General features: G+C 41.6%; 1 protein-coding gene across 4 annotated transcripts in view; it reads right to left on the reverse strand.

Annotated features, from left to right (window-relative positions):
- Positions 1-7,504, reverse strand: part of ARFGEF3 (ARFGEF family member 3) — a 177,647-nt gene extending 170,143 nt beyond the window's left edge. For all 4 annotated transcript variants that reach the window (XM_072719995.1, XM_072719990.1, XM_072719980.1 and 1 more), the window contains exon 1: positions 7,302-7,504. In XM_072719995.1, coding sequence (XP_072576096.1) covers positions 7,302-7,386 — 85 coding nt within the window. In that variant the 5' untranslated portion in view covers positions 7,387-7,504. The remainder of the gene's footprint in view (positions 1-7,301) is intronic.
- Between the last annotated feature and the right edge of the window lie 6,824 nt (positions 7,505-14,328).

Raw genomic sequence — 14,328 nt, forward strand, 5'->3', positions numbered from 1 at the left:
TCATATCTAATAAAGGGATATCTAAAATATATAAAGAACTCATATAACTCAACAGCAAAAAATTTTTTTAAAAAACCTCAACCAGACAAATAATTCAATTAAAAAATGAACAGAGGACCTGAATAGGCATTTTTCCAGAGACGACATACAGATGGCCAACAGACACATGAGAAGATGTGTCATCACATCTGTGATGATGACATCACTCATCATCAGGGAAATGCAAATCAAAACCACTATGAGATATTACCTGATACCTGTCAGAATGGCTAAAATCAAAAAGATAAGAAATAAATGCTGGTAAGGATGTGAGAAAAGAGAATTCTCATGAGCTGTTGGTGGAAATGTACCGTGGTGCAGCCACTGTAGAAAATGGTATGGAGGGTCCTCAAAAAATTAAAAACAGTACTACCATACCATTCAGTAATTCTACTCCTACCAGGTATTTGCCCACAGAAAATGAAAACACTAGTTCAAAAAGATATGTGCAACCCTATGTTTATCACAGCATTATATACAATAGCCAAGATATGAAAGCAACCTAAGTGTCCCTCAATAAATGAGTGGATAAAGAAGATGGGCTATAATATATATATAATGGAATTTTACTCATCCATAAACAGGAGAATGAAATCTCATCATCTGTGAGAGGGTAGATAGACCTAGAGGGTACTATATTAAGTAAAATTAGGCAGAGAAAGACAAATATCATATAATTTCACTTATATGTGGAATGTAAATAAAACAAATGGATAAACAAAAAACAAAAATAGACTCATGAATATGCACAGAGAATAAACTGATGATTACCAGAGGGGAGGGGTGCAGGAGATGGACGACATAGATGAAGGAGATGAAGAGGTACAAACTTCCAGTTATAAAATAAATAAGTCACAGGATGAAAAGTATAGCATAGGGAATATCATCAATAATATTTTAATAACTTTGCATGGTGACAGATGGTAATTACACTTTTTGTGAGTATCTTGTGATGTATATAAATAGCCAAAACATTAAATTGTGCACCTGAAATTAATATAGTATTGTATATCAACTAAACTTCAATTAAAAAATAATAAATACAGAAAAGAAAGCTATTTCCTCGAAAATACTGTTTCAATACCCTTAAATAATAATTTATAATTGTGAGACACTTGATGTTCACAAGGCATTTTATGCAACATCTCATTATTCTCACACACATTTCTGACATGGTAGATTTTTAACTTAAAAAAAAAAAATCCTACAGTAAGGAAGCTCACCTTTAAATCTCATTAACCTAACCTGGATATTCAATACTTTCCCATTGTTGTGGATTATTCAAACTACTGCTGCCTCCAATTGTAGAGATAATGAAACACTATTCTTCTCCCCCCCCCCAAAGCTGTTCTATTTCAATAGTGCTAACAGTTCTGCAGCGAATTCCAGCATGTGTGGTTGCGAGAGGCGTCCCTACATGAACAAGCAATTCTCTGACACCAGCTAAGCCATTCTACAATTTAACTCAATTCTGACAATATCTACTAGGAGATGGGGTCAGATCCCACTAGTAAAAGGCTCAGGCTGAAGGTTCTAATGATCCCCTCTTTGGGTTCAGTTAATTTGCTAGAACAGTTTGCAGAACTCAGAGAAACATTTCACTTACTACATTACTGGTTTATTACAAGAGGACAAAACTCCAGAATGGCCAGATGGAAGAGAGGCATGTGCCAAGGTATGGAAATGGAAAAGGCGAAGAGGAGCTTCCATGTCTCTGAGGGTACCATTCTCCCCAAATTTCCATGTGTTTACTAACCCAGAAGCTCTCTGAACCCAGTCCTTTTTGTGGTCTTTATGGAGCCTTCATTATGTAAGAACGATTAATTAAATCATCAGCCATTGGAGACTGAACTCAGTCTCCATCTCTTCTTCTTTCTGGGGAGGTCTGGGGTCTGACTGAAAATTCCAACTCTCTAAGCACAGGGTTGGTCCTCCTAGCGACTGGTCCCCATCCTTAAGTTGCCTCATTTATATAACAACACTTTATGGTTCTCTTCACCTAGGAAATTCAAGGATTTTAGGGGCTCTGAGCCAGAAACAAGGAAACAGACCAAGTCTATATTTTTCATTAGAAATCCCCATATCACAAGCTCCAATTTGTTCCCAATTTTTTCAGCTCAAACTGTGTTAACTCCTTCTTCCTTGCTTAGAGTCAACTAGACCTGTCAATGCAAACCATTTTCATTGGAAAAGAAATATTTCTCCCTGTCTGCTAAAAGATCAGAAGGAAAAATGGACACCATATGTATCCCTGAGACTCAAGGGTAAGAACAGTCCAAAACCTGATGATAGGATCTGAGCCTGTTGTGGCCAATGGGGCAAAGAGTGGGTGCAAGCAAGACAATCCACAAAACAGAAAGATGGGCTCAGTAGGGTCAGGGATGCTGTGGCCAACAAGGCTAAGGGTGGCAGTGGAAGAACTGAGGTCAGCTGTTAGGACAAGACAGGACATCAAGAAGGGAAAGCCCTGAGATGCACGTGCAGGAAGCAGATCAAAGGCCACTCAGAGCAGCATGGCCTAGCAGCTAGCAGGGCAGGGGCCAGTGCCCACAACAATTTAACAATTTGATGCTACTGTCCAGGGGGAGGTGTTCACACTATAATGACCAAATCACTGTAGTTTTCTTCATCAGACAGAGGGGTTTATATTCAACTCGGGATGTTCAATAGAGCCCAACCCTACAAATGCTAACCAAGAGGCAAAGGAAATAAAAAGAACACAGGACAATCACAGAGCAGCTGTAATGAGCCTGTCCTGTTCAAGGAGAGATGCTGAGAAGGTGTCTGCCCCGGGCTTTGGGTGTCAAGCCCAGCTGCAGACTAGTGATGTCCATGTGGGCATCACATTCTCAGAAACTGAACTGAAGCTGTGGATATGGATGTGGTCAACTCCAGTAGGGTTGAGAATAAGAGAAGAGGGCTCAGGGCTAACTCCTGAGAAGCTCAAACATTTAGGCTAGGGAGAAGTGCTGGAGAAAGGAGACAGAACCCCTTAGGAGGCATGATAAAAATTGTAGTCCTGGAGGCCAGGGTATGATAGACACCCAGTATGTTCCACCTGGCTGAGAATGCCCTGCTGGACTGGGGTCTGGGTGCCTTATTCTTTAGCCATGGTTGGTGGCATGATGGAGGAGGAAGTCAGATGGCAGTGAGTTGAAGAATGAGTAGACGATGAGGCTATGGACACAATCACCATAGACACATTTTATGAAGCCTGGCTGTGAACATAACAGAAACTGGCTGGAAGGAAAAGCAGATGGGAAAGTAGAGGGAAGGATGGTGGTGGACGGACTATTCTTCCTTCCCAACGTGGCATTCCAGCCTCTAGTTTTCTTTCTCTTCTCTTCCATTTTCCAAATCCATTTTACACAAGTCCCTGATATATGTAAGACACTAAAAGTTTCTAAAATGAAGACACGGTCCCTTGACATTCTAATGTTCTGACATTCTATGTCTTCTGGCCCGTCCCAGCTCACGTGGGTCTGGGATCACCACTTCTTGAAGAAAAATGCTCTTGTCTCTACTTTCCTCAAGCTGACCCCTTCCCTTATTCTTTCTATTCCCTAGTCAGACCATTTTCTCACTGACAAGAAAAATATCTAACAACCCAGATTGTTCAAAATAGAGGGAAGACACATATATACATTCTTTGCCAGTTATTATGCGGCCACTAAGAAAACCAATTTTCAGAGAAGTATCAATGACAACATATAAGAAAATGCTAAAGCTAAAAACAAAAACAAAAAAACAAATGACACTCTGCCATAGAAACTATAACCCTTTACAGAAGGGAAATACTCTAAAATGTGATCAGCATTCTCTCTGGGTGTTGAGATTACAGGTGACATTAATTTTTTTCTTTATACTGTCCAAATATTTTTCAGTATTCTAAAATGAGCATATGTAAGTTTTATAATAGAAAAAAAAGATGAATATATCTTAAAACCCAAACAAGTCATTAAGAGGCTGATCTGTTTACTGAACATCTGCTTCTTTTCTTACAAATGCAGAAGCCACAATAAAGCATAAGCGACAGTCCCTACATTCAAGAAGCATGAGTCTATACTGTCAATACTTGTTGTTTTGGTTGACTAGCCTTCTGAAAAAGAATCCTAAATTTGTTTTGAGGAAACCTCCCTTTTCTGAGTCAGGGATTTCAGGAAGCCTTGTAGCCTAGATCTATGCCAGTGGGTCCATTCCATTCCTTAGCTAGAGGACTTGTTCAGGTATACACATGACCCATCAGGACCAAGAGAGAACAAGTGAAACCAAAGACTGGGCAGGAGTGACTGGAAGAGCTCCACACTCTTGAGATGAGCTGATGATGGGTCAAGCGGGAGATGACCCCTTCTGTGATGGCCTACATATAGCAATGACCCCCCATCTCCTATGATGGTTTCAGTAGGAGATAACTCCTCTCTCCTGTGATGGGCTAAATGTCATGGTAATCCCTCTCCTCTATGATGGTCCAAATGGGAGATAACACCTTTCTCTTCCAACGGACTAGGTCAGTGTAAATGACTCTTCCCTTTCACGATGGTTTCAGTTAGAGATGATCCCTTTCCCCTCAGATGGTTGAAGTGTGCTGATGCTTCTTTCTCATGAGATGGTCTAAATGTGATAATTCACAAGCCTAAAGCTATGGAGACTCATGCAGAGCAAGGTCCTTGATCAGTATATAATTTCTGAGCCAAACTCAACCCATAGCTAGCCTTACAAGGGATATTTAGTTAATAGAATGAATAAATTCTGTTTTGCTGGTCAGCTTAAATTAAATTAAATTAGGGTTTGTTGTTGTTGTTTTGGGGAGGTGGGCGATTTGGTCTCCCAGATACAATATTTCTCAATTATCCTGCCCCCAAAAGAGTAACTATGCCCAAATACTCCAAAGTAGCAGGTGCTCTAAGACAGTCGTGAGGGCAGGTTTCTGAACCTAGGGGAGGAATGGATTTGACTGAAGAGCTCAGGAAATGCTTCCTATGTGAGTTGGGCCTTAGGAGTCTGGAAAGGGACTTCGCAGCACAAGTAAAGGTAGCAGAGTGTGCAGTGCAGGGTGTTTGTGGAAGCTTCAGCTTACTATAGTTTATGGGACCCCTGGTGGAAGGGCAATAAGAAACAAGAGCTGGGGTTAGATTCTGAAGAGTGTTTTAAGGAATTTACACTTTAATCTAGAGAGAAATAATGGAGATTGAGGAGGAGGAAGTGTTTCACAGTTAAAAAAAAAAAAAGATGAAATGGTAGAAAATGAACTGGAGTGGAAAACAGAGTAGGAAACTATATAGCCTTTGCTCCCGCTGGCTTCTCTCTCCATATGCCCTTCTAACAAATTCCTTCTAGGGAGGAAGCATCATACTTATCCTTATACCCCCATGCTCAGTATAAGGGAGGCCGTCATAAATGTGTGCTAAATAAATAAGTGAAGAAGAGAAAGAATTCACAGCTTACCCATTCTTGAAGACAAATCTACTTTAAAAGGTCCACCAACTCACACCAATTTCCTCCCCAACCTACCCCTGACCACATACTTATGCCCTCTTCATTGATCTGTTTTCCTGATTTATTCAGTCCAACCTGCACAATGAGTGTCAAGCACTGTTATTTAACTATTTCACGCACTTTGTCTCCCCTTGGTAAGTACAGAAAAACAGTCACTGGGGCAAAAAATCACATCCACTCTCTGGGGTCAGTTCGGATTCCAGGCTCCACTCAGATACCTTCCTCACTTCTGGGCTTCCCATGTAGCTTCCAGGATCTCACCTCAGCCACACTGTGGTTTAACTTAACAAGATGTAAGTACCAAAATTTAAACATGAAAAATACTCCATTACTGGTCTCCTCTCTGTTATCTCAATCTGCATAACTTAGAGCAAAATAATAATGAACACAGGGATGGTATGTTTAAAGCGTAGTCAGGCCCTGCTTTATTATGTTATTCAGCCATCTGTGACTCTTCATTAGAGGCATTTAGGAATCTAGCTCTGAATGAGTCTGTTGAATGACAATGGCAATGCAAAAACAATACTGTGGCTTTAAGGGCCTAGTTGCTCATTTATATCTGGTCCAGATTCCTGTAACGGTAAACAATGGTCAAGTTCCGCCTACAAGATAAACTTCCTAGAAAATATTGCAGAAAATTTCGTGATGATATGCAGATGTCAAAGAAAATTGATGTTGCTAGGATTGTCTGTGCACAGACACCCAATATATGTGAATTCTGATCTTCTACATATTAACAGAGTCACCTGAAACACCATCGGATTCTACATACAGTAAAAAAAACCTGCTAATGGCACATTGCTTTTTCAGGTTGTAGCACAGCAGTGTCATAACAAGCACTGATTGCTTTCTGATTATGAGAGAAAGAGATTTAATTTTGTTTTGTAATTGAATGGCAACTGAGGAATGGCAGGCAGGCTTGGGCCAGGGCGAGCGGGGGGGGGGGGGGGGGGGGGGGGACAGGGGACACAGAGCTGTCTCGGTTTCTCCTCCACCTTTCCTTGTTTTGATCACCCGAGGTCTGCTCCTGATCCCTCTGCATTCCCGTTCAGACCATTCTGATCGCTCAAATCCGTGCCAAATTGGGATGAACGTCTTTCAGTCGTCTTGTAGGTGGAGTTCTGCAAACCTGAGTCTGGTGGGGAACACCAATGTGCCACCTGGAACTTATTTCAATACTTGCACAGCTCACATATGTAAAATCCCACCTGTCTGAAGGGCACACCACAGCAGAATGGCAGAGGTAACGCAATCCCACCCGTACGTAACGTCTCCTGCACAATAACCATGGGAGCTACTACTTAACAAGCTGGCCTCTCTCCGGAAAATCAAATTAAAGAGGCCATTCCTTCCTCGTCACAGTCGCCAACGTTTCGAGATCCGGGAGGATGCTTCAACTTCCTTTTCGCCACAGGCGCTTGCAATCGGGCCCCTGGACTCGCACCGGCTGCGGTCCTCACTGGAGATGGGTGACCGTCGTGCGCCTGGCTGGGGATCCGGGAGAAGGGGCTCCTGGCTGAGGACGGCGGCCCCGTACGGTCTGGGAGAAGGCAGGGGCCAGAGCGGAGGCGGACGGATGTGCACGCCCGAGCCCGAATTCCCATGCCCGCGCCAGCCGGCCCGGGCCGCTCTCGCCCACGCAGAAGCCCGGCGGCAGCCCCCGCGCATCCCCGCCGGCTCAGCCCCGGCCCGCGCGCCCTCGGCGGCGGCCACCAGGGCCCCGGGGCCCGACCGCAGCAGGTGCCCGCGCCCGCGCCCGCGCTTACCCAGGGCCCAGGTGCAGCTCTCCTTGATGGCTTTGTACTTGCTCCCGGACGCCTCCTTCTGCAGCTTCCTCAGGATCTCTTCCATCTTGCCCTCCGCAGGGGCTCGGCACCGACAGCGAGAGGCGCGCGCGAGGCCCGGCCGGGGACGCCGCCGCCGCCGCCGCCGCCGCCGCCGCCGCCACCGCCTGGCCCCGGGCGCCCAGGCGGCCGCTGCGCTCGCCCCCCCACCCCGGCCCCGCGCGGCGGCTGATGAATCACGCCCGCTCCGAGCCGCGGGCCACGTCAGCCCCGCCGCCCCGCCCCGCCCCGCCCCGCCCCGCCCGCCGGGGTCAGGTGCGCCGTGGGGCCCGGGGGCCTCGCCGCTTCCCCGCCCCACCCGGATCCGCACCCGGTGCCCCACCCGGTGCCCCACCCGGTGCCCCGACCGCGATCGCGTGCGCCCGGGTTCGCGGAGCCCCCGGCGGCGTGCGGCGCCCTGGCATCGGGCCGTCCTGCGCTCCCCCTCCCGCGGCCCCGCTCGGCGGGCAGACGGGCCTGTGCCCCGCGCCCCACGCTCTGGCGGAGGAGGCCGGGGGCGGCGGCCCCAGCCCCACTGCACACGCGAGGAAGCCAGGCCCGGGGAGGCCGAGTGGCTCCCGCGCCTCCAGGGGTTAGCCTCGAGACGCGTTCCTGAATGCAAACCCCTTTAAAAAATCCCTCTTCGACCGCCCCCCCCTTCCTTCCTCTCTTGCCCTACATCGTTATCTCTGGGGAAAGAAAGGGAGGGCGCGCAGGGCCCCACGCAGCCACCTAAGTCTGGTGGGGGTGGGAGGGCGGACAGGAGGAACTTCCCCAACGAAGAACCCTCAGGCTGAACTTGGGAGACCCTCGGGGGCGGCCCGACGGGGGAGGAAGGCAGCCTCGGCCTCGGCCGGGCCTCAGGCCCCCAGAGCGTCCCTGGGGTGGTCGCTGAAGCAAAGAGGGAGAAGGAAATCAGGAATCTCATTTGGCGTCTCATTGTTTCCCTGTTGTTTCCCAGACTAGGAGCTAAGGAGGGTTTTGAAGCATATTCGTTTTTCTTTAGGAATGTCACTGGAGTGATAGCGGGGGGGAAAAAATTGCAAGGGAGTAACTGGCAGCTGGGAAAACAGTAAAAAGATTCTTCAGGAATCTAGAAATGAGTTAGGCCAACAGTAGGTGGAAAGGAATGGAGGGAAATACAGCAAGAGATATGTAAGGAGTCAGAGCAGGAGGATTTACTGACTGATGGGGATGGTCAGCATCCGGGATGGTTCCTCCTTTGGGAAACGGTGGCCCCATCTTCCAAGTTAACGAGAAGGGGACAGTTTGGAATCTGAGGAGGATACATGTTCAGTTTTGAACATATTCAGGTGGAAAATCACAATGAGATACCCACAGGGTGTTTCACTTATGGGCAGGGACCCAGAACAGTGTTGTGTGATAAAAATGAGGATTTGAAAGCCTCCAGGTCTTGAGAGTTATTGATTGAAGCCTGGGGTTTGGCAAAGGTTGCAGAAGGCAGTGGATGCAATGGGAAGAGCAGGATGCCAGGGAGGAAGTTGGGGGTCCCCTTACTCTTTTAAAGAGTATTTATTATTACTTTATGATTAAAAACAAATTTATGCTACAAACTAGAAAATACTAATGTCAGAGATATAAAATTTAAATAGCCTTGTATAAAAGCTTTTACAGAGTATTAAACAACAGATGCATTTGCACACTAAAAAAAAAAAAAAAAGGACAATGATTATGAAGTCAATCCACAAAGAAATACAAATAATTTATGACCTATGAGAAATGTTCGACCACCTACTTATCAAAAGAGCACAAGCATAAAATGGGATTTTTAAAAAAATCAATCAAATTGGCTAAGAGCTGGCTGGCCAACTGGACCTTCTCACATTGTGGGTGCTGGTGGAAGGGTAATTCTGGAGGGTTTCTGGATGTTTATACAGCATAGATATGGCTACAATTCAGCAATCCTGCTTTTAGGAATTCATCCTAAGCAAGTGATTGTAGAAGTGGATAAAAAATTTTCTATAAGGATTTCAATGTGCTGTTCAATCATTTTTCATTTTTAAAAAATTAAAAATTATATGTCCAACAGTAGAAAAATGGACAAATAACCCATGACGTATGTATCCATAAAGCAGCATACTACATAGCCTTTAAGAATAATGTAGGATAGGAATATTGAATGACATAAAGAGTTGTTGCTACTACTTAGTTGAGTGAAGTAGAAAGTTGTAAAATGCTACCGCATACATCCAGGCACAGATCCCAGTTTTATTATTTAAATATTTGATGTGGATGTACATACAAGTTTTTAAAAACACACATGAACACATAGGAAAATAAACATTTTTCCTTTTACAATGGCAAACAGATCAAATGGAGTTTAGCTAGGAAGTCTGCCCAAGAAGAATAATGAAGGCAGAGCCTGGTTGCAGTAGATTAAGAGCAGGTAGAGATACATGTTTAAACAACCCACTCAAAATGTTAGCTATGAAGGAGATTAAGAGCAGAATAGTCAAAACACTTTTTTTAAACATCAACTCAGTAAATACCATTTACATCACTACCGAGTGTACCCAGAAATACATATATTGGTAGATTAAAAAACTGAAACAAGAGATTTTTTGGAGTAATCCCCATGCCCAACAGTGGGGCTGGAACTCATAACCAGGATATCAAGAGTACATTCTTTACCAACTGAGCCAGCAGGGCCCCTGCAACAAAATTTTTATTTATAAAACAATACTTACTGTTACACAGAATAGAGTTACTTTTAAATGGGATTTGATTCATTGTTGTAGGCATGTTTGCCTGTTCTTATATTTATTCCAGGCTGGAGACATGAGGATAATGCTACATGCACAAATCCAGGTGCTTTGTGCTTTGATGTCTATTCCTTCCCACCTTTCTCAGTTATTTTGTTTAAAAATTCTGGTTCACACAAATAAGTTGCTGTGCATGCTATTAATAACAATACACTCTACTTAGTAACTAAAATTGCAAATTTCAGCAGATTCTTTAATCTTAATCTAAAATGGTGATAAATTTATCATCATTCTTCAATGTATTTGAATAACAAAACATTTCTTCTTTGAGCATCAACTCTAATCCAAATGTGGATTCAGGATTTTGAAAAACAAATGGATCTTTTATCCAAATGCTTTTTCTTGATATTTCAAATATCTTTATTGGAAATGTTTGAAGTTTGAAACAGACTTGCAATATCACTAATATCTTTAATTTCATTCCATTCAGAGTGCCTTTACTAATAATGTTTTTTTTCTGTGCTGCAAAATGTTGAGGACATATAGTAACCATGGTGATCACTTAAAATGTATTTTAACTGTTGCATATCTTCAGCATCTTGAAATATAGTGTTACTTTTCCCCTATAGTTCCAAATCCAGTTATTACAAAATGTTAAAAATAAGTTATATGTGCCAATTCTGTTGCTAAAAGACATCTCAAAAAATGTTAGCCAAATGAGATTGCTTTTAAACAAACAAACAAAAAAATGTGAATCCCATTCCTGGGTTCATATAACTTAATATTTTCCTCATAACAACCGATAACTCCAGTATAACATATACATATATGGGTTAATGGAAAGGCTAATCTACTTTAACAATGACCCAATGATACAGTGGTTTACAGAACATAGGCTTTTATCTATCATTTAAACTAAGTCCCAAGTCAGTGGTGAAGATCAGTACAGCAGTTCCAAAAGATCATTGGAGGTCCTTGTGCCTTACATCTTACTGCTCCACTATCTTGGAAGAAGTTGTTCTCCAAAGATGGGTCCTAGGCACTTTGTGTTCTAGTTGATAGGGAGAGAAACAGAGAGTATATAAGCCCAGGCCTGAGATGTAGAAGTCACACAAATCCCTTTTCCTATATGCCATTGGTGAGGACAGTTGCAGAGACACACTTGGATACAATATAGTTTGTCTGGGTCCTCAGTGCCCCACCACAGATCTCTTCCTGTGAAATCCTTGCAGAAGGGGAAGGATTTTGTGGATAACACCAATGTCAGTCACAGCTCCAGTTTGAACAATAGGTATCAAAAAGTAGCAGTTCTCTTAATGAAATTAAACAACTATCACTACATTTGTTTTCCAGAAATTCAGCAGAGATACAGTAGAATTCTAAGGATGTCAGATGTATGAACAATGTGTGAACAGTGATTCCAAGTAGTAAGGTAGAAGGTAATTACTAATAATATTTTAAATTACTGTGCTTTGTTTCCTGGTCATATTTACTTTCAAACCGCTTGCAATTCTGTTACAATTTACCAGTTTATATTTTTTCAAACAGTATTTTTCCAATTCTATCAAATTACTCAAACCAGTAATATGTTAGCTTAAATTTAAACAAAACAAATCCTTCATAAAAATTGTCATATATATTTGACATAAACTGAATGTATAATAACTTGAATTATTAGTGCTCTCAATAGGTAGAGGTAGAATCATACAACCTATATCTGCTCATACCTGACTACTAAGTATTAATTCTATTCTGTATATTCTGTGGAACTACATCTGGACTGTATTATCACTTAGCAGGATAGTTTTAAGTTTCTCAGCTGATTAATCATCAAGAATTATAGTTATCATAACCATGCATGCTAGGAATAATTTTTTCAGCAACTATGTGAGTAATTTTCTCTTTTGCCACACATATACAACTAAACGTAGTACTAACACTTTCTCATTAACCAATGTAAATCATGAAATAGTGTTGACAAATTTGTTTTTTTTTTCTTTCTTTGAAAATATTTGAGGGCCTTATCAACAAATTTGACTTGCTGTATTTCCAAGTTTGTTTTTTCCTTTTTGTAAGATTTTAAATTTTCATTTGCATCTTGGGAAAGAAGAACAAAGCTGAATGCATCCTACTCCCTAATTTCAAACTATATTACAAAGCTATAGTAATTAAAACAGAATAGTACTGACATGAAAACAGACACATAGCTCAATGGAACAGAATAGAGAGCCCAGAAATAAGTCCGTACATACATAGTCAATTCATTTACAGCAAAGGATGCAAGAATGTACAATGAGGAAAGGACAGTGCCTTTAATAGATGGTGCTAGAAAAATTGGACAGGCACAAGCAAAATAATGAAACTGGACTACTAGTTCATACCACACACAAAAATAAACTCAAAATGGCTTAAAGACTTGAATGTAAGACCAGAAATGATAAAACTCCTAGAAGAAAACATACGCAGTAAGCTCCTTGACATTGGTCATAGCAGTATTTTCTTTTGGACCTGACTCCCAAGGCAATGGCAACAAAAGCAAAAATAAACAAATGAGACTACATCAGACTAAAAGGCACAGCCAAATATACCATCCATAAAATAACAAGGCAACTACTGAATGCGAGAAGATATATATATTTGCAAATCATGGGTTATAAAACTAAAAAATACAATTAAAAATGGACAGAAGATCTGAATAGACATTTTTCTAAACACATGCAGATGGCCAACGGACACATTAAAAGATGTTTAACATTATTAATCATCAAAGAAATGCAAATTAAAACCACAATGAAATGTCGCCTTAGAATGGCTATTATCAAAAGGACAAGAAATAAGAAGTGTTGGTGAAGATAAGGAGAAAAGGAAACCCTAATGCATTATTGGTAGAAATGTAAATTGATGCAGCTATCGTGGAAAATAGTGTGGAGTTTCCTCAAAAAATTAAAAATAGAACTGCCATATGATCCAATAATTCCACTTACAGGTGAAGAAAATGAAAACACTAATTGGAAATGGTATATGCACCCTCATGTTCATTGCAGCATTATTTACAATAGCCAAGATATGGAAGCAATCTAAGTGTCCATCAAATGATGAATGGATAAAGAAGATGTGGTATTTACGTTTACACATTGGAATACTACTTGACCATACAATGGAATGAAATTTGGCCAATTGTGACAACATGGAAGACATTGAGGCTATTATGCTAAGCGAAATAAGTCAGATAGAAAAAGATAAGTACTTGGGATGCCTGGGTGGCTCAGTGGTTGAGCGTCTGCCTTAGGCCCAGGATGTGATCCTGGAGTCCCGGGATCAAGTCCCACATCAGGCTCCCTGCATGGAGCCTGCTTCTCCCTCTGCCTATGTCTCTGACTCTCTCTCTGGGTCTCTCATGAATAAATAAATAAAATGTTTTTTAAAAAAAGATAAGTACCATATAATTTTCCTTATATGTGGAATCTAAAAAAATAAAACAAATGAACAAACAAAACAAGGCAGTACTCATAGAGAAAACAGATTAGTGATTGACAGAGGGGAGGGAGTTGAGAGGTGGACAAAATGGGTGAAGGGGATCAATAAGTACAAATTTCCTGTTACAAAATAAATGTCATGAGATGTAATGTACAATAGGTTGACTATAATCAATTATATTGTATTACAAATTTGAAAAATGCTAAGAAAGTATATCTTAAATATTTCCATCATGAGAAAAAAATATTTTGCAACTTTGTATGGTGATGGATGGTAACTAGTCTTGTGGTGATCATTTTGCAATGTATACAAATGTCAAATCATTATGTTGCACCTGAAACTAATATAGTGTTATATGTCAATTAAACTTGAATAAAGAATAAACTCTAAAACTACTATTTAATATATTAGTATATATTTTATTAGCTAATATATGGTTATTAATATTTTAATACCTTCAAAGGTTAGATAAACTATTTAATATCTCTTTAAAAAAGAATATCACTGTAAATAATACATTTTAGTGGTTTTGAGCATTTGACAAACTATACTTAAACCTTTTTTTTTTAAGATTTCATTTAATTTATCCATGAGAGACACAGAGAGAGAGGCAGAGACATAGGCAGAGAGAAGCAGGCTCCTCTCAGGGAGCCCAATGTGGAACTCGATCCCAGAACCTGGGATCACGCCCTGAGCCAAAGGCAGATGCTCAACCGCTGAGCCACCCAGGCATCCCTTAAACCTTTTTTAAATGGCTTACCTTTTTTTTT

Source organism: Vulpes vulpes, chromosome 1, assembly GCF_048418805.1.
Source record: "Vulpes vulpes isolate BD-2025 chromosome 1, VulVul3, whole genome shotgun sequence".
In the NCBI taxonomy this organism is placed as follows: Eukaryota; Metazoa; Chordata; class Mammalia; order Carnivora; family Canidae; genus Vulpes; species Vulpes vulpes.